General features: G+C 42.7%; 1 protein-coding gene across 2 annotated transcripts; it reads right to left on the bottom strand.

Moving 5' to 3' along the window:
* Positions 1-783: 783 nt before the first annotated feature.
* lrrc24 (leucine rich repeat containing 24) lies at positions 784-18,216 on the bottom strand. 2 transcript variants are annotated; one of them, XM_044032898.1, is made up of 5 exons: positions 17,812-18,216; positions 4,666-4,860; positions 3,530-3,808; positions 2,628-2,796; positions 784-2,140 (listed from the first exon to the last, which is right to left on the bottom strand). In XM_044032898.1, the coding sequence occupies exons 2-5, from the start codon at positions 4,825-4,827 to the stop codon at positions 894-896; spliced, it is 1,857 nt and encodes a 618-aa protein (XP_043888833.1). In that variant the 5' UTR covers positions 4,828-4,860; positions 17,812-18,216; the 3' UTR covers positions 784-893. The 2 variants fall into 2 exon arrangements, with proteins under 2 accessions (XP_043888833.1, XP_043888840.1); XM_044032905.1 differs by lacking the exon at positions 17,812-18,216 and having other exon boundaries at positions 4,666-4,972.
* Between the last annotated feature and the right edge of the window lie 441 nt (positions 18,217-18,657).

Raw genomic sequence — 18,657 nt, 5'->3', positions numbered from 1 at the left:
TGATTTAGCAGAACAGAGCATCTGTTAGAGCAACCCGCTGACCTAGTAAGAAATCAAACACAGTTTCTTTTTCCTTTTTTTTTAATACATTTTATTATGAAGACAAAATCTGCAATATTTACATTATGGTTGGTACAAACTGATGTTAATGCAGTTAATCCCACCAAAAATTCAAGTTCAAATTATAAAAATGACCATTATTATTATTGTTAATAAAAAAAAACATGACATGTTAACATCAAAGGATGCAAATGCTATGGTTTCATAAGAGTCTTACAGCTGCACCTCTAAATCCACCCTCCCACGCCATCACCCATTCACTCATATGGGTAATGACAGTGCAGTTTCAGTGTGAAGATTCATTTAGGTGTAACTCTTTTTTAACAGGGTCCACAAAACAACAACTGTACATAACAGTGAAAATTAACGTCATCATATTTACACAAAACACAGACAGAACACACAAAGCTTAAGAAAAAAAAAAAACAGTAAAAAATATGAATCACTGCTTTAATCCATAATTTGTTCTGCACAGTTGCAGCCTCTTTTGTAAGGACACAGATTAACTGTCACACTAACCATTTGTAATACAGTTAGTCACTTGTAATTGGCTTTAAATGGTCGATGTGGAGACAATGGTTCTGTTCAGTTGTTATTTTCCCCTCAATTTCCAACTGTTCATCACTCAATCAGTCAGATGACAATGTTTTGTGAGGCTGGTTGGGATCCAGGATCTCCCCCGGCAACATCTAATTGACAATTGCCGCCGCCACCCCACTAGGACCCACATATAAATCTGCCAGTTCACATTAGTGCACCAAGGTGATTTCCTTCAATGTCTTTAATTAATCCATCAGCATTATTGTTTCATGTCAGAACACAATAAAGCCCCCTTAGCAGTGGATCTCGTACGCAACCGGTGATCCAAAGAGGAGACTCTGACTGAGGAAGAGCTCTTCCGGGTCTGTAGTAAGGGGCCCCTCTCCTCCGTCTGCTGGGTTTCTGCAAAGCCCCATTCCCCCAGATCTGGTCAGTGTCTGCACCATTTCGTGGTCCAGCAAAGCCTCCTTCATACCTTTCTGCTGGACGAACCCACTCATCATGGGACACCTGGATGACGTGGACCCCATAACAGGCTTGGCTCGGTTGAGGACGTACATCTCATGGCCATGGTCGTCGCGATACTCCTCCAGCTGAGCAAAGGTGGTGGGTCCATCAGAGTAATCGTTCACATAAAGGATGCTTTCTTCCTTGCTGGCACAGAAGGAGCCCCTTTCCTCTTTCTGGTACTGCTGGTGACGAGTGTAGATCATTATCAGGAGCAGGACAGCAGTAAGTGCCAACAATGAGATGCCAATCGCAATGGCGGTTTGGGTGGCAGGGCCCAGAGCACTGAAATCCATGCTGTCCTGCTCATACAGCGGCTCCTGGCTCACATCCACAACATCTGGCTGATAGAAGGAGTTGGATGAAGAGGAAAAAAAGGAGTGCGTGTGCAAACGAGGCCAGAACTGGGATGAATGTGAAGAGGAGGACATGTTGACAGCCAGGTGAAAGGTAACTCTGGCTACGCCTCCCGGGTTCCAAGCCTCGCACTCGTAGCGTCCAGCGTGTGCGACAGTCACGTTGCTGAGAAACAGCATGCCACTACCCATGTCAGGGTCAAAGCTGTCCCTTTCGCCGCCTTCCTCAGTTCCGCGCACCAGCCCGTGGATCATGCCAACACCTCCGCCCGTGATGCCGCCACTGCTGGGCAGGGCTGTTACCACTCCTCCAGACCCAGGCCTGAAGAGCTCGCCATTGGGCCCCAGCTCTTGAACCAGACCTCGTGGGGATAACTGGGCTTTTCCATGGGAGGCTTTCTTCCAGGTCACCTGAGGCTGAGGGTAACCCGAGGCCTGGCAGGACACTCTGAGGCTCTCCCCTAGTCGCACAGTCAGGTGACTGGGCTCTAGTTGAACCACAGGGGGAATGCAGACCAGACTGTTGGGGGCCACCTCCACCAGACTGAGGTGGGAGAGACGCGGTGGTTCAGAGCACATCAGCTGACGCTGTTCAGCAGAGCTCAGCAGACGCTGACCGTCTTCACTGATCCAGGTTCTTAGCCAGCCAAGAGCGCAATCACAGCGCCATGGGTTCTCTGAAGAAGAGAGGGGAGTCAGTTTGTTCTATATGTTTTTCTTTTTTTTTAAATTTAAACAAATGTCCATGACATTCAAATCATTGATCACACATCAGACACACGCTTTCTCACCCCTACTTGCCCCAGTGCTGCAGCTGTATACCAACACAAACACTCCCTGGGTCAGGTCTGATAGTATTGCATGAAAGAGCCCATTTTCTGATGAAAACGCAGCCAATGAACAATGTTACATTGTTTATCATTGGAACGTATGCGCCACAGTTTTAAGTATTAGGTTAATATGTGTAAGAGTAGGTGATTTTCCACTGACATCAGTCTGTTGGTTGTGGCTTGTTTCAAATTGCAGTGGGTAACGTGTGGATTTCACTGCTCTGACAGCTCTTCACAATTGGTCTGTGGCGCCATTACATTCAATCTTAAAGGGTTGTGTCATAATACCACAAGACATAAAGAGTTTTAGGAATTCTGTCCTTTCTGTGCCTACCTGTGACACGAAGCACCTGCAGGCTGACAAGCGGCTTGAGAGACGACGCTCCCAAGGTGCGAAGGTGATTTCTGCTGAGGTCCAGCAGAGCCAGAGATGACAGGCCTGACAGGGCTTGCTCCGCCAGCAGCTCTATGCTGTTCTCCTGCAGGTGGAGTTCCTGCAGACGCTGCACACATCAAAAAGACTTACATTACAGGAGAGAAATGTGACAGATGTAAGGTGAAGGCGAAGGAGCAATAGAAATGTTAGGTAGAAAGACTCAATTCATCCAGACTCCTTTCAGAATTCGCTTAGTACTGAAGTGATTAATTACATAATTCTGCACTTGTTATTAGAAACTACAGAAACAGACAGTCTCCCAGTACTGGAAATGTCTCGATAACTGCCAGATCAAAAAAAAGTCAGCCAAAGGATGTGTCAAAAATGTCACAGTGTGGGATTAATAAACCATGTCTAAGCGCTCTAGTTAGATCAGGCACCGGCGAGTAGACGGACTGAGCAAGGAGGACATCAAGGTAAATTGCTTTTTTATTACCTATTTATATTCTCTCTGACTGCTGTGTACCACCCCGCTGGTCAGGTGGGCCACTGGGCAAATACAAGAGACATGCTGGTGGCCATCTTTTATAGTGTTATGATTCCTCGCAGCAGGCATACTGTAGTCTGTACTGTAGGGATTAGTCAGACATGCAGTCATGAACTGGATTTACAGTCGCAGACGTCAATCTATATAATCCACAAAAAACCCTGTCCCATATTGGAATTGCTTTGACTTCTACTGGTAAAAATGAAGCTTTTTCTTTGTCAACTTCACCCCAAGGATTAGGGTTGAGGTTTTTTAAAATGTGCATTAATCATAGCCATCTGTGTCTGTGTCATTTCAGCTGACATGCACCGACCTGCAGTCCCCTGAAGGTGTGGTCCTGCACTCGAGTGATCTGGTTGCTGGCGAGGTAGAGGATCCGGAGGTGCTCCAGACCCCGAAACATGTCAGGGGTGACCAGGTGGATGAGGTTGCCATTGAGGGCAAGCTCCAGAAGCTGCCCCTGGCTGAGAAAGGCTCCGGGCTCTATGGCTGAGATGCTGTTGTTCTGGAGGTACAGATAATGGAGGTTGCCCAGGCGAGTCAGGTCCTGAAGACGTATCTGTACTATTGCGTTGTCCTGGAGGAAGATGGTCTTTAGAGGAAAGAGGAGAAGGGAATTTAATTACTGGAACAGTCACAGACTGATTGCATTCGAGAAGAATGTATGTGATGTTTGAATTAGCGTTTGTTTAGAACAAGAAAGAGAATCTGGTCTGTTGCTGTGCTCAGTGGGTAGAAAAAGTGTATCAGCCCTGAGCAACATAGAGTACATTAGCAGAGGGGCAACCTTTAAACTTATCTGCTCTCACAGGCTTGTGCTGAGCTTTCAATATATGTTAATGTGGGCAGTACGAACAATGCAGAATGAGCTTGTTAGGGATCATGTAATGATGACACTGAGTGGGTTGTGCAGCTTTTTCCCTGTTTTGTGGTTCAGTTTTTGTCACCAGATGCTGCAGAAACAAACATCTTCAAACTAACAAGAAAAGAGTGTTTAGAGCTGTTTGAGTAATAAGTGTTTTCCCGGCTTGATCCACAATGCAAATGTCTCTCCTTTGATTGGAAATGTGCATTCATTGGTGGTGTTTTTCAGCGAGGTAAAGTATGATCGAAGACACAGACCTGCTGAATGAGGTTAATGGAGCAATTTATGTGCTACATGCTTTTCATTAATATGCATAAGCTGCAGTGACGGTTTAGGGCCTGAACCCAAGAGGAAAAGACGGTGTGATATTTGACAACATGATCAGAGGGTGTGCATGAGTCACTTTCTGAGCAAGAATAAATAATTACACAGCCAGCGGCACAGCCCTTCCCTCAGGCCATCAAAGAGGTGTAATAAGAGCGAATCAAAGAGGACGTTAAGTGATACATAGGCAGTCGCGAGGAAGGAAGAGAGGGTCGGCTGCAGTGAACTAGCAGCACGTGACTGTTGATGGGCAAACTGACCTCTGTCACAGAGGGGACGCCCTGTGGGATTTCTTTGATCCCGAGAGAGCCACACTCCACCGTGAGGCTGTAGCAGCGACAGTCAGGGGGGCATCCCAGACATGGATGAGGGATGAGTGCTAAAGTGAGCAGGACCAATCTGGAGGACCACAAGAGGAGCATGGTGGTTTTACAGCAGAGTGCCACAGGTAGAACCTAAAGAAGAAGAGAAGACAGGGGGAAAAGGTGACTTTGTGACCTCAGTTATGATGATTGACAGTAGCCGCAGATATGACGGGTGTGCCTAGGACTGTGAAATGGCCAGGGAGAATTGATTAGAAAAAAAAAAAAAAATGAAAATAAGAGTATCTCCTCATCCCTGCCTGTTTTCTATTCAGCGGTGTCTATTCAGTGGAATTGCAGCCGCTTCTATTATGGGCTTCAATTAATTAAAGATGTGATAAAAGATGCACAGGTTGCCTCAAGGAGCTTTCTCTTGTCTTTTTAATGCATGCATAAACACATACACTCCACGTCTGTAGAGTCTCTCTGCCTCTCTGTCTCACTAAGGGAAACACACAGGTGCTGTAACAGATTTAGAGGCACTGTTTTGACCACTGTCTGCATACAAATATGGACGAGGTGTCAATGAATCCAACGTGGACGTTCCTGGAATCTGTATTCTCGCGAATGGCCTTCACAGGCCGAGGGTGTGACGATAATTCTCACTCGATTTCTTAAATTATAAATATGTTTCTGTGAAATGTATGGTCAGGTCTTCCTCAATACAGCATGATGTTCTATTTATGGTCAAATAGATGATAAAGCAGGTTATCCCTCAGGGTCTATGGTGTGATTTAGATACGGACACCAGTATTGAATGTCTGTTCAACACTAATATCAATGTGATCGTTGTTTCCTCTCGTATTCACGCTGTTTTGTTTCTGTTGGTGTGTCCTCTTGTGAGCACTCTCTCAGTCAGATCCACCCCTCTCTTCTTCCCTATCTCCACCCTCTCATCCATACACAGATTTGGGGGCACTTTGGCATCATATGTTATTTGGACCACTGTTATCTCAGAAACCACATTTAGCTGCTCAAATCTCGAGTGCTATCCCGTGTTAATCCTCTGATAAAAGAAAAGAAAGAAGGAAAAAACTCATTGCCAAAAAAGCACCTCACAGCAACATCTTCCTTTGATATGAAAACATCACCGGGCAAGTCATGCGCACACTTTTTCATTTTAATTTCAGCAGAGGATGTATTGTTCCGCTTGACTGTGCGCTTCAAAATGACCTGAGATTTCCTGTCCAACAGCACATTGTTCATTCACTCTACTTCAATGGCAGCAAATCACACAGCGGTACGGCAGATATAATGCAGATATAATCCTTGTTGAAATGTCACACTGAGCCTGTCACTCTGCCCCACTGACAGCGTGTAGATTTACTGTGCTTTGGCGAGCTTCATTTTTCAGAATCTTGGTCCTTTTTGGAGAAGCGGTCGTCTTATTGATCCGGTCTCACATCGTTATGAAACATTCATGAGCACCTCAGCCATGTCTCCACTCTCCATTTAGCTTTCATTTACAGTTTACTTACCCAGACGGCTAACTGATAGCATTTACATGCCGCTCTGAGTGATTTGCACATTATCTAGTTTATTAATTACGAGAATAAACACAGTTCAGTGATTCAATTGTACGATGCCTGAAATGAAGGGTTTCTTATAAAAACTTCTGTTTGCCGTGTGTTTGAACTGATCTGTCAGACTGATATCACGCTTGTCTCGCGTATTCACAAACGGAATAATCTCAAAAAGATCCGAATTTAGCCCAAGCATTTCTTGTACTACCTAGTATTAGAGCAAAACAGTAAAAATATGTGACTGTATTCAGAGAGAATGACTGCCTATTAGCTGCATTACAAGTTACTATATGTTTACAGTAAATAACGGCACCTTAGATACTATGTTCACTACTTTTTTAACAATGTCATTTTACAGTAATTTATTCTAAATTAAGAGCATTTAGCGATTTAGCAATGTCTCCTGCATAAATACTGCATTTACGGTAACTTTGCAGCTTTGCCATGTAACTGATTTAGCACTTTTATTATGAATACTGTATTCAACTGTATAACTCACACTTCAAATGATCACAGTTAAAACTGTAGTGCCTCACTTTTAAATGCAAACAGCAGAGAGTGTGTGTGTGTGCGTGTGTGTGTGTCTTTTCAGTTCCAGCAAATGTCTGTTACATTCAAACCACTGTCAGATGAGGTCACGCGGACCATGAACCCTGCAGTATATGCAATCCTGAAATTTACAGTGTAGGATATATGACACCATGTTAGAACAACAAGTACAGAATGGTGGACTCAACAGACAAAATCAGAGAAGCAGAAAACCCATAGTGTAAAAATGCAGAGGCAGCCCTGAGTGACTCTACCGCAGCAGATTAACCCCTCACTCTCTCTCTCTTGTTTGCAGCACTGAGGAGTGAGTAAAAGTAATGGTGTACCGTTCTCTCTCTACACTCTGCTCTCTCCCACATTATGTCCTTTCAACCAAGCCAGTGGAAGCAGATACCACCACCCCCACCCCCACCTCAGTGCTCCTCAGGTCCAGCACCTTTAAAGTGTAATGAGTTTTCTCTCGACACTATCACTTCAAGTACACCAGTACAGTAGTTCACTGTGGAATCTTTTTTTTTCTTTTTCAGGATCTGAGGTCCACACCTCTCTGCCCGGCCCACACTAGAGGATAATTGGCAAGATTTCAGTCTCGATCTGGTCCTCCTTCCTGACAATCGTGGGTGATCGGCGCAGAGCCCCGCAATAACCAACGAGAGCGGGTTGACCGGGAAACAGTTCTCGTTGCGTACTTCTGTTTTAGAACCGTGACTTGTACAAGCCAAATTGATTCCATCTTTATCCACAGTGGTTTGCGTTTCTCAGCACAAAAGTCAGCTATTAACTGACGACGACCATGTCCGTTTACATTCTGAAACGCACGTTAAGTCACGCGAGTTTCCGTGTGATCCCAAATCCCTGGAGTCTCCTCCCTGACAGGCTTGAGGTGCTCGATCGAAGATCACAAATGTTGTTATTTGACACGTGATGGAATTAGCTGCTGAGTGAAGAGTCCACAAGTGCATTGTTATGCCACTTCATCACGAATGCTTACAAACCGCTTAAACTGCTTAAAGCCTAATAACAGTGTTTAACCTCCTCCTGATTTTCATTTCGGGAGCTCTCTTCAGGGCTTTGTGACATTTACAATAACCTTTATCTTTGCCAGAGTCTGAGATTTTCATCACAACTCTTGAAGAAACTTAGGTAATGCACCAGTAATTTACTGCCTATATGAGTCCTGTGCTTCAGTGGCAGAGAAGTCATTTTCAGCGTAGCCACGCTGCATTTTAAAGATGAAGAGGCAAGAGTGCGATCATCAATCTCTGACTCTTAAGCCTCATCTGAGGTCGTTATCTACGGATGTTTTGGGACCGAGCTCTCTGTCTTCAGCACTGTTCTGCAGTAATGCCCGATATATTATATGGTACTGTCATTACTTAGTAAGTGTAAGGGATGAGAATTATAAGCAACGTGAAGCTGCTTTGCTGCATTGCTAGAGTCGCAGTTGGTGGTGAGGTGAGTCCAGGTGCGGACATGAAAAAAAGTACTGTATCAGCTGCTGACGACTGACCTGGCCTTTTAATGCTGATTGATTATTGTGATCGATCGATGTGCATCACTACAGAGTTCTCTCTGCTGAAGACAACCCTGTGTTTTTATGTGTGATGGTTTCTTTTTTATGTTATGGAAGGTTTTCCTTTCTGTCACAATGAGAAATATGCAGAAAACAGCCAAAGTTTGGAGAGACTGATGGGTTGTTTTTTTTGCAGTTTGACTGCTAATGTCTGTTTCAACAAAGTAGGTTCATTTCCAAAGGAAATCACTTTTTGATTGCATTTACAACAGTAATGCATAGTAGAACTTACTACCTTTGATACCAAAACAACAAGCAAAATATACGTCATAAAAAGGAGTAATATGTAATAAGTAACTTATTCCTTGCCCAACATGGGTCCTGAGGTCCTACTACAAGATAAGCGAGGCAGTTTTTCCATCTCTGACATGCTCCTGCTGATATGGACAAATATTTTATTGTCCAACTCTTTTAGCCTCTTTTTTCCCCTCTATTTTTAGGTTGCTTTACAGCAGAGTTTGTCAATGCTGATGCTGCAGCACAGACCTTTCCTCTCAAGCAGCGCGTGTGGAGAGGAGGTGTAGAAATCTAGTTCTCCGATGACTTGATTTTACTTTTTTCCTGCAATGTTTTTATCGAATTATCGCTCAATCGATTCCTCCAAACAAAAAAAAAAGACTGGAGCCCAGACATTTTCGAGGATATACAAGCTAGATTATCACTGTGTGACCTACATAAGCTGTTCAGTCATTTATTTTCTCTCAGCTAAAACAGAGAGAGAGACACTTATTAACAAGAGTGTGCCATTTCCTCTCTAGAGCTCTTCAAACAAGCGTGGAGAGAAATTATGTATTTCCATTGTGGGGAAGAGAAAGTGGAAAAAAAAATGAATTTTACAAAAGGCCTTGGTCTGTCATTGAGTTTTGCTGGCACTTTCACGGCGTGATGACTTTTAAATAGCTTTGGCTTATTTGAAAAGTGTCAGAATAGGGAGGAAAAAACCTGAAAGACACTCGCTGAAAAAAATATACAGCGTACGAGGTCTGATGTTTGTTGACTTGAGCCCAACATCAATGCAAATAACATCCTGCCAGCAAGAGAAAATAGCTTATGCATTTCACCGCTCATTTCTGTGATAAGAAATGATGGGAAAGAGAGAGAGAGAGAAAGAGAAAAAAAAAAGAAGCCCTAGCATACTTATACTACACGCAGCGTGAAGAGACACGGTTTGCCAACAGAAAGAAGACGAGGACAAAAATAAAATGATGGAGGCAGAGGCTTCTTTAAATACAGCATGTCTTTACTGTACTCTCCAGTGTTTCACAACGTTTTCCTTCTCACGCCGCGCTGATGCGGAAATCCGCGGATAAGAGGTCAATTTGTTCATTTCAGTCTCTATAATCCTTTGTGGAATGTGCGCAATCTCTGCAATCAGATGCGTGTCATAGCTAAGCTGCCGGCGGAGCTGTCCCCTGTTCCTGCTTTATACGTTGTTGTTTTTCCCTTTAAAAGCTTTGCTGTATCTCTGCAACTGAGTGTGTGTGAAAACATGTCAATAGGATGATTAGAGCCTAATGTTGTTTACATACGGTTGAAGGACACCAGTGGCCGAGACCCGGTGCAGCAGAGGTCAGTCTACGCATGTCAAAGGAAGTCTAATAAACAGCTCATCACACAAAGGCTGTTCAAGCTTCTTTACGTCCTTTCGTGTCCCTAAACATGCGTTCACACTCTCACTGTGAACATGATTCTGCACCAGACTCAAGACTCTGCTCGGAGTCTGTTTATTAAATCATATTCCGTCTCGTTATTCTTTACATAGTGCTTTGTTTTCCCAAGCTAAACAAATCATCCGCTGCTGAACAATCACATCCTCGCTTGCCAAACATTCATAGCACAGACAGTTCACTGCACAGAGCAGTTTTTTTTTTTTCTTTCTGTCTTTCTCTTTCAAATTTTCAGCAGTTTTTCTGAGCAGGGTACGTCGGTTGCAGCAGACAGCCAAAGAGCTGCAGGCAGAGGCAGAGTTCACATCCCATGTGCTGCCATCGGTACAGGTCGGCCTCATCCGTTGTTATGGTAACGTGCGTGATGAGGGCAGGTCTGATTGCGGAGCCTGAAGGCCAAGTGCAGTTCCTGTGAGTTGATGTTAGGCAAACAGCTCTGCTGAAATAGAAGCTGTCATTTCCCAGGGAAAATTGCTTACACAGGCTTGAGCTATGTGATGACCCAGAGCTAAAATCGTAAATTCTCTTTAACTCTGAACTTTTTTTCCTCTCTGCTTTCTTTGTGTGTTTTTTTGTTTTGTTTTGTTTTTTACTCTCCAGCTTCTTTTTAACGATTTCTCTGAATGCTTGCATCATGTTGCCTGCCCTGCTCCCCATCGCTGACCTCTTTCCTTTCTCATCCCTCGTCCTTCTGCTCTGAGTGACGGGTGCTAAATCATTTGTCTCACCGTATCCTTTTGTCCACAAATATACTAAGGCCAAGGCTGTGGGGGAACGGCCGGGGATGCTAACCCAGGAGCAACGCGCTGACTTAGAGCGATTGACTCTCCGCCGTGCACGCACGTACAAACACGCTGATGAAAATGCAGAGCACGCCCATGGAGTCGCACTTGTGCACAACATTCAGGGACAAACACTGGGACTGGCAGACACGCAGGGACAGTAAGACAGACACACACACACACACACACACACAGACTGTTAAGCACTCACACATCCTTGCCAGCAGCCATCATCATTCACAGACACAGCACATCAGATACAAGCAGGCAACGACACGTTCCCACACACTCACTCTCTTAGTGAGGACGCGCATTAAGCCCCTAATCCTAATCTTAAACATCACAACTAAACACCTAGCCCTAACTCTAAATCCACGTCTCAACACAGTTCACACAGCGAGAGGCAGCCAAAATGTCGTCATTTTACCAAAAACACACTCACTCCTCCCTCCCAGGGTTCATGTATTTTTTTGGTCCTCACAAAGATATACATACAAGTTCCCTCCCCCACGCACACACACACACACACACACACACACACACACACACACACCGTTGTTGTGTCAACAGTGAAGAAAGCTCTACTCAGTTAATAAGCCAACATCGATTTTATTTTTCCTCACTACAGCTCTGTCCAGCTGGGCTCGCAGCCATTGATTTTCACTGTGAAACAGATGTTGGAGGGCGTGTGTTGGGGTGTTTGAGATTACATTTGTGAGTGTCTCTGTTGAGGAGATACAAAGTAAATGAGTGCATGTTAGTTATTGTTGGGAGACTGTGTGTGTGTGTGTGTGTGTGTGCAGCAGCGGCATCATTCTGCCACTTCTCCCAGCACAGAGTCCACAGCCAACAATCATTCTCCCTGTACTTGGACAAACCCCGATAAATCTTTGCCTTTTTTTTCTTTTTTTTTGAAAGCGTGAACGAGGTACAACTGCAGTGACTGATGTGCCTGCTTTGTGGAGAGTACGGCAAGCCGGGCCAAGCAGAAGAGCTCAAATGTAATCGATCTAAACAACATGGAGGCTCACACCGTCCCAAAATCTCACATTCTATCAGAGATTCTGAAATGTGATATGAGCACAGTGACTGGCGGACCCGGTTACTCCAACCAACCGGTCATGATTTGAGAACATTAACATTCAATCGTCCACTTAGTGTCAACAGGTGGCTTGAGCGTTGGAATTCGTGCCATTCATTTTGAGTTGTGGTGGATAATTTGAAGCTAAAAGCACAATGGCAGCCATATGAATGCATAATCAATATCCATTTTCCACACAAGATTTACTTTTATGCACTCGCAGTCCAGGAAAGGTGATTGTAACAGCTCATCATCATCACTCAGAGCTTTAAGAGAGACTCTAAAGATCTTATTGCCGCGTGATGCCTCTGTGTATGTCATACTGTACTTTCTTTGCTATAAATCCTCTCCCTCGTCTGACTAAATAGCTGAATAAATAATGTATGACTTCAAAACAGCTTAATATATTATGCAGGGGAAAACCTGGGCGCGAATTCCAACGCAGACAAAGACATTTTGTCTTTGTATTCAGGCATCTACTGCTCCCTGTGGACTTCTGAGTAATTACCGAAACAGTGTGGTCTCTATGATTTAGAGACCACTCTCAGACTAATACACGTGTAATATACCATTGTCCCGACTGTGTCCAGAAAACGTAACTGGAGCTGCGTGGTGAAGGAAACAGCAGCACGTGTATTTGGCACATGCAGGCACGTGGTTCAGGGAACATTTGATTGCTGTCGGCGGAGTCTGCATTTTTCAATAATGCACATATTATCATATTCATGGGAAGCCATGGTAACCACCCTGAACTTACACATTAATTAACCTCTACTGTACATAAGCTGCACAATATTATAATAAACACGATATTATTTCAACTTAGGTGGAATAATTTAATGGACCCCATTCTTTTTCTACCCTGTTACTTTTCCTTCTTTCTTTTTTATCCTATTTGTTGCTTGTTGTTTTTATAAGCCTCAAAATGATGATTCGCCGGCTTCTTGAAAGCCTGTGTAATTACGGTAATGCAAAGTCATCAGTCAGTCGTGTTAAAGGGTTTTAAGGGAAGCTCGGATTTGAATGAAGGAATCTTAATCTCAAAAATATGATTTTAAAATCCTACTGAATGTCAGTAGCAGAGTTGTGTCTTGTCTGCTCAGTCTGTGTCTCCACAGACGCAAAACAAAACACTGTTATACCGAGAGAGAGAGAGAGTTAAATCAGCAATGTGTGCGCTAATCCAAGACATGTTTCTATTTAAAATGTATGAACTACAGCTTTAAATTGAAAATGATCTCCTTAATCGTTTCATGCTTTTACAGCTCGTTAATAATAGAGGGCTCTTGTCCATTTGGGCTCCACTTCTTGATAAGGTGGCCTTTATGAATTATTAATTAAGCTTAACTATAAGGGAGAATTAAGAGGTTTTTGGTGTCAATGCATTTACGAGTGCAAGTTGACAAAGATCGATATTTGAGTCAATACTAACAACAACTTTCCTCAGTGCTGGACCAACTATTTGTAACTGCATTATTGTTTATTTTTAAAACGGAGTAGAGTTTGGGTTAATTGATACAGGGCGTTTCAGGCTGATGATACCAGTGTTTGGTGGTTTTGAAATTCTTAACATTGCACATTGAATGTGAGTGTGAATGGTAACTCTAATGTAAAGCACTGTATGCAGTAAATACCATTAAAGGGTAAACTTTGCATGTATACGTGTGCATGACAAAGGCATCAGCATTTAGTCACAGGTATCTAGATCAGGAAAATGTAGTATTTTCACATTATGATCAGCGGGCCGGATTGGACCCTCTGGTGGGCCGGTTCTGGCCCGGGGGCCATACGTTTTACACCACTGCCCTAACCCCATGTGGCTGGACTTTATTGCCTTCATTACATTTAGACTTTTAGGTATGTTATTTACCACTGATCCAACACAATGAGCTCCTGATTGCACTGGATTTTAATGTCAAAGTTCTGCTTTTTGGTGCAAATTAAAATAATTGTTGTTAGTCTGTGTGTGTGTTTATGTCTTTGTCACGCATGAAGTTAAGACATTATGTCACACTTTTATTTCATGCTGTCACCTTTTGTAATGTGACTGTCACTATTTTCCACTATTCACATTTCAAATAAATCAACATTCACCTCCATGACACTTACTCCCTTTTTTCCCCTCATGATTTCTTTTGTCACTTATTTCCAAATGCCAATGTTTTCTTTCTCTCTCTACGTCTTTCACACACACGTGCACACACACGTGCACACACACCATCCAATCTAATTGTCAAGTTTGGTTGATGCAGTTGATCACAGCAATTTTGTTGACAGCAGCTGTGTGTGTGTGTGTGTGCGTGTGCGTGCGTGCGTGCGTGCGCGCGCATGTGTGACAGGCTGCAGAACGTATGAGTCAGTGGTTATTTGTCGGTGCAGAAGAAGTGGTTTGGTTTTTATAATTCTCTCCGTTTTCAGCCGTGTAGTCACAGCGCCCTCGTGTTTGCTCACTGGCAGTCTCTGACTGTAGGAGAGGGAGTGGGTTCAAGAAAGCAGAAGTGGACAAACAAAGACACAGACAGAGACAGACAGAGAGAGTCTTGTCTTAAGGACGTGACCATGACTTATTTTCCTTACACTAACCTTAAAACCCAGTCTCTCAGGATCATATGCTGCACTAAACCTAGACCTAACTCAAACCATAAAGGAGACTTTTCAATTCCATTCTATTCAGTTTTATTTGTAGATTACAATGGAATATTAGGGCCAAACAACGAAGAAAAATAATCAAATCTTTTGAGAATAAACTCATTATATTGTGAGAATAAACTTGTAATATTACGAGATCATTTGTATCATTATTTCATTTCATTTTAAAAATGAGTCGAGTTTATTCTCAGAATATTAAATATTTTTTCTTTCATTACGAGAACAAAGAAAGTCGTGATATTATGAGAATAAAGTCATAATGTTTCGACTTTCTTTATTCTTGTGATTTACGACTTAATTCTTGTAACATTACGACTTTATTCTCGTAATATAATGACTTTTCTTATATTACGAGTTTATTCTCGAAAGATTAAATGTGTTTTCTTCAGTTCAGTTTGGCCCTAATACTCACAAATCACAACACAACATACATTATCTCGAGGTGATGTACATAGCAAGATAGAAACCTTACAATATTATAGAGAGGAGAAAAACCCAACAATTCACACAATGAGCAAACACTAGGCAACAGGAAGAAATGTGACAGAACCAGACTCAAAAATATGCAGCATCTGCCTCAACCGGTTGGGGTGAAAGGAAAAATGGGAGACAGACAGGAAAATTCATTATTATGAATAATAATTCATAATAATGAATTATTAGTAGCATAATAATCTTGGCAATATAATAACTAATATAATAGCTAATGATAATAACAATATGTGTGAACTATTTATCGTCCCATATCGATACAAACACTTTTATTTTGAAATGATGTGATTATTTCATCGTCTTTTTCTCAAAATGTTGGACTTATCTTAGCCCCAAACATAATCACTTCCTCACGAATGAATTTCTGCCTCATTAGGATCAGGTTTTGGTCTCCACGAGGACTACTGGTCCTGACAATGTCAGTGTTTTAATGCCAGAAAAGGCTCAGGGATACACACATGCGTCATATTTAACTGAGGCTCAGTGTTTTTCTCCACATGTGCACTGGAATCCGACAGGTTGGATGATGGATGATCGGGAACCAGAACAGTTCTATTCAATGAGTATTCACATGAACGGCCTCAGATTTGATTATGATTTGTTTTTAGCCGCTGCGTTATTGTGTTTCCACCAATGTTTTAGTTGAGTGACTCTGAATTGTAAACATCACTCCTTTTTTATTACCATTCAGCCAAAAGTATGATTCAAGTAGCAATAAAAATGTGTGTGTGTGTGTGTGCGTGCAAAAATGAAATGAGAACGATGCTTTGATAACGGCCGCTTATCACCGTGCAATATTGCATTTCTGTAATTTTGGACGTCTGCAGGCGAAGCCACTGCATCCTCATAAATGATGCCATGCAAGTGTCAGCATCTGTTGACTGTGAGTGATGGATGTCAGACGTGTGTCAATTTACACTCTGCCATGAAGCCTGCGTTGTTATCTGTGCAGTGAAGCAGATACAGATGGAAAATAATGAAACTGTAAAAGTAATCAGTTTTTCCTTTTCCTCCTCCTCCTCCTCCTCATGCATTTCTTAGTCTGATGATCTTTACCATCTGCCCGTGTCCGTCTTAAGTTGGACACCATACAATTATAGCCGAGAGAGTCTTGGTTGAGCGCCTGGCAGACGCAAGCCAATGAAAAATTAAAGATCTCTCCAGGCGTAGTCAACTTGTCTGCATGGATCTGCCCACACAAGACAGATCCATATCAGCCCAACACTCCCCCACTCCCACTCCACTCCCACCCGCACCCTCGGAGTCAAACAAACGAGGTCCTATCTGGGGCCCCACTGTTTGGCTCCACACAGTGTCATGTGCTGAATAGCAATTAACCAGTGGGAACATGAAGAAAGGGAATTTGACACTCCGAAGTCAGAATGAGGAAACATGACGTGTCTCATTGTCAGAACAGACAGACGCAGTGTCGGTCGGCTCACACTGACCTCGGCACACTACATTCTTCTTGGCATCCCCTGTTGTGTCACTGTAATATCCCTGCCAGCTTCCCTTTGAGGCAAGTGCTGTGTTCAGCAGTAATCTTATTACAGGCCTATTTCATTTTTTCCCCCATCACAACAGTATCACTTTAATGTCCCCATGTGATTGGAATATACAGTGGCTGTGCAGAGAAATTGGTATTGTATAAGATGGCTGTTTTATTGTGGGATTATACTGCGACATGATGGGAGCAACTTTAGACAGTCTCTACACTCACTGCAGGATCTCTGCTCCGACCACATTGACTTCATAACTCACTCCCATGGGATTTCAATAGCGTTTTATGACGAGAAACAACCAGAAAAGTTGCTTTCCTTTTTTTCTCAAGTCAAAAATCATTTGCAGTGCTGCTGAATTGTTTCATTCAATATTTTTTATTATTTATTATTATACCGTGTTATCTTGCACGTCAGAAGCTGGTGAGAAACATAGTTTCGCTTCAATGTGAGTATTTTTTATTTATTTTTTTTCAAATAAATAAAGGATCTTGAATCCTGAATAAAAATATATCTTTATATAATATCGTTATTGGCACAAGGAGTCCACGCAGTCCATTATCATATCTATTTGCACAAAGCTCATGATGGCCACACTGAGTGGAAAGATGTTAATATAGGATTATTAAGCTATATATTAATGGGTAATTGTCTTTCCCATTTAAAAAAGGAACATTGCATACATTGGAAAAATAGACTTTATATTAGAACGGTTTGGGATAGATTATACAGAGGTAATTTTAAATGTAGAGCTGCATAGTATTCTCAATTTATGTTGCTAAGCAGAAAGATAGAGACATATTACTATTGAATGGTAGCTCTAATTACTATTTGTTTTAATTGAGCGATGGATTCATGTAACACATTCATTTATTAAATGACACCAATATTCAGATGAAGTGCTCTTGACATGCGTCACTGTTTAGCTCAAACTTCATCACAGAGGATATTCAAAACACTACACATCATATCTACTGTATAATAATTTTGTTTTCCTCTCCCACTCTGTCTAATCTGCTGTAAGATGCAGATGCATTCACACACAGAACAACATCCCTGAGGTGGAGGTTTAGGGGATTAAACTGGAACAACTGTCGGATGGGGTTTCTCTCACAAACAACCTCTGACAATCTCTCGTGTCACTATCCCACGCGCACACTGTGCCCTCTCTCTCTCTCTCTCTCTCTCTTTTTTCCTGCTCCCCACACCACCGCACATCTGCGACCTACCGTTTCCCCGCGTGCGCGGACACTTGTTCTTGGCGGCAGCACGCTCCGTCCTTCCTCACGTGGGACTTGAAATGAATGAAAACAGTGAAAACAGACAAGAAGATAAGCTCCGACTTCGAATCAATGCAGGCGGATGAGGCAGAGCATCGCTTCCCTCCCTCGCTCCCTCGCTCCTGACTGGGCAGCGGGTCTAGAGTCCACACAGGCTCAGCTCGTCCATGGTAATTGGATGCTGGAGGAGAAACTGCTCGTCTCTCTCCGCCAAAGCTGGACGTCAGCGTCGATGATGGTTGACTCACACACTTTTGACGATGTTTTTCCTCCCGTGTTACTTACATTCCCCTTTGCTTTGCTCTGTATACAAACAGTAACAGTGTAACTGTAATTATCCCTGTGTGAACTGACTCCCTCCCCCTTTCTCTCTCTCTCTCTCTCTCTCTCCCTCTCTAAAGAGAAAGGGAGGAGTGTCTTCTTCTTGTTCACTTTCAGAGCATACACTACACTGGGCGGTCCCTGATCCCTTGGTGTCTTACTTCACTCTAAGTGTGGGTTTATTTTTTATTTTTATTTATTTTTTGTTTATTGGGAAAAGAACGAGGGAAACTGCGTTATTTCAGCACCATGGACAGCGACCTCTTATTTTGTGCGTGTGTGTGTGGGTGGATGTTAGTTTAGTTTATTTATTTCATTTTATTCACAGATAATAATAATAATAATAATACAAATTATTACACAAATTTAATATATATCTTGAATGAAAAGGAGCAGAGAGAAGAATGCTCTTTCTTATTCTGTCACCTTTATCCCAAGTGATCAATTTACATAGTATGTAGTGGACGTTTGTCA

This window comes from Solea senegalensis, linkage group LG1 (genome assembly GCF_019176455.1).
Source record: "Solea senegalensis isolate Sse05_10M linkage group LG1, IFAPA_SoseM_1, whole genome shotgun sequence".
Classification (NCBI taxonomy): Eukaryota; Metazoa; Chordata; class Actinopteri; order Pleuronectiformes; family Soleidae; genus Solea; species Solea senegalensis.
The sequence above is the reverse complement of the archived record's forward strand: the minus strand, read 5'-3'. Positions and strand labels throughout refer to the sequence as shown.

Bases quoted from the DNA above. Each gene is read 5' to 3' on its own strand.
- lrrc24 (XM_044032898.1), bottom strand. From the start codon at position 4,827: ATGCTCCTCTTGTGGTCCTCCAGATTGGTCCTGCTCACTTTAGCACTC. The intron at 2,797-3,529 runs GTCGGTGCATGT...TGATGTGTGCAG, and splicing joins ACACCTTCAGGGGACTGCAG to CGTCTGCAGGAACTCCACCT. The intron at 2,141-2,627 runs GTAGGCACAGAA...TCTCTTCTTCAG, and splicing joins GCAGGTGCTTCGTGTCACAG to AGAACCCATGGCGCTGTGAT.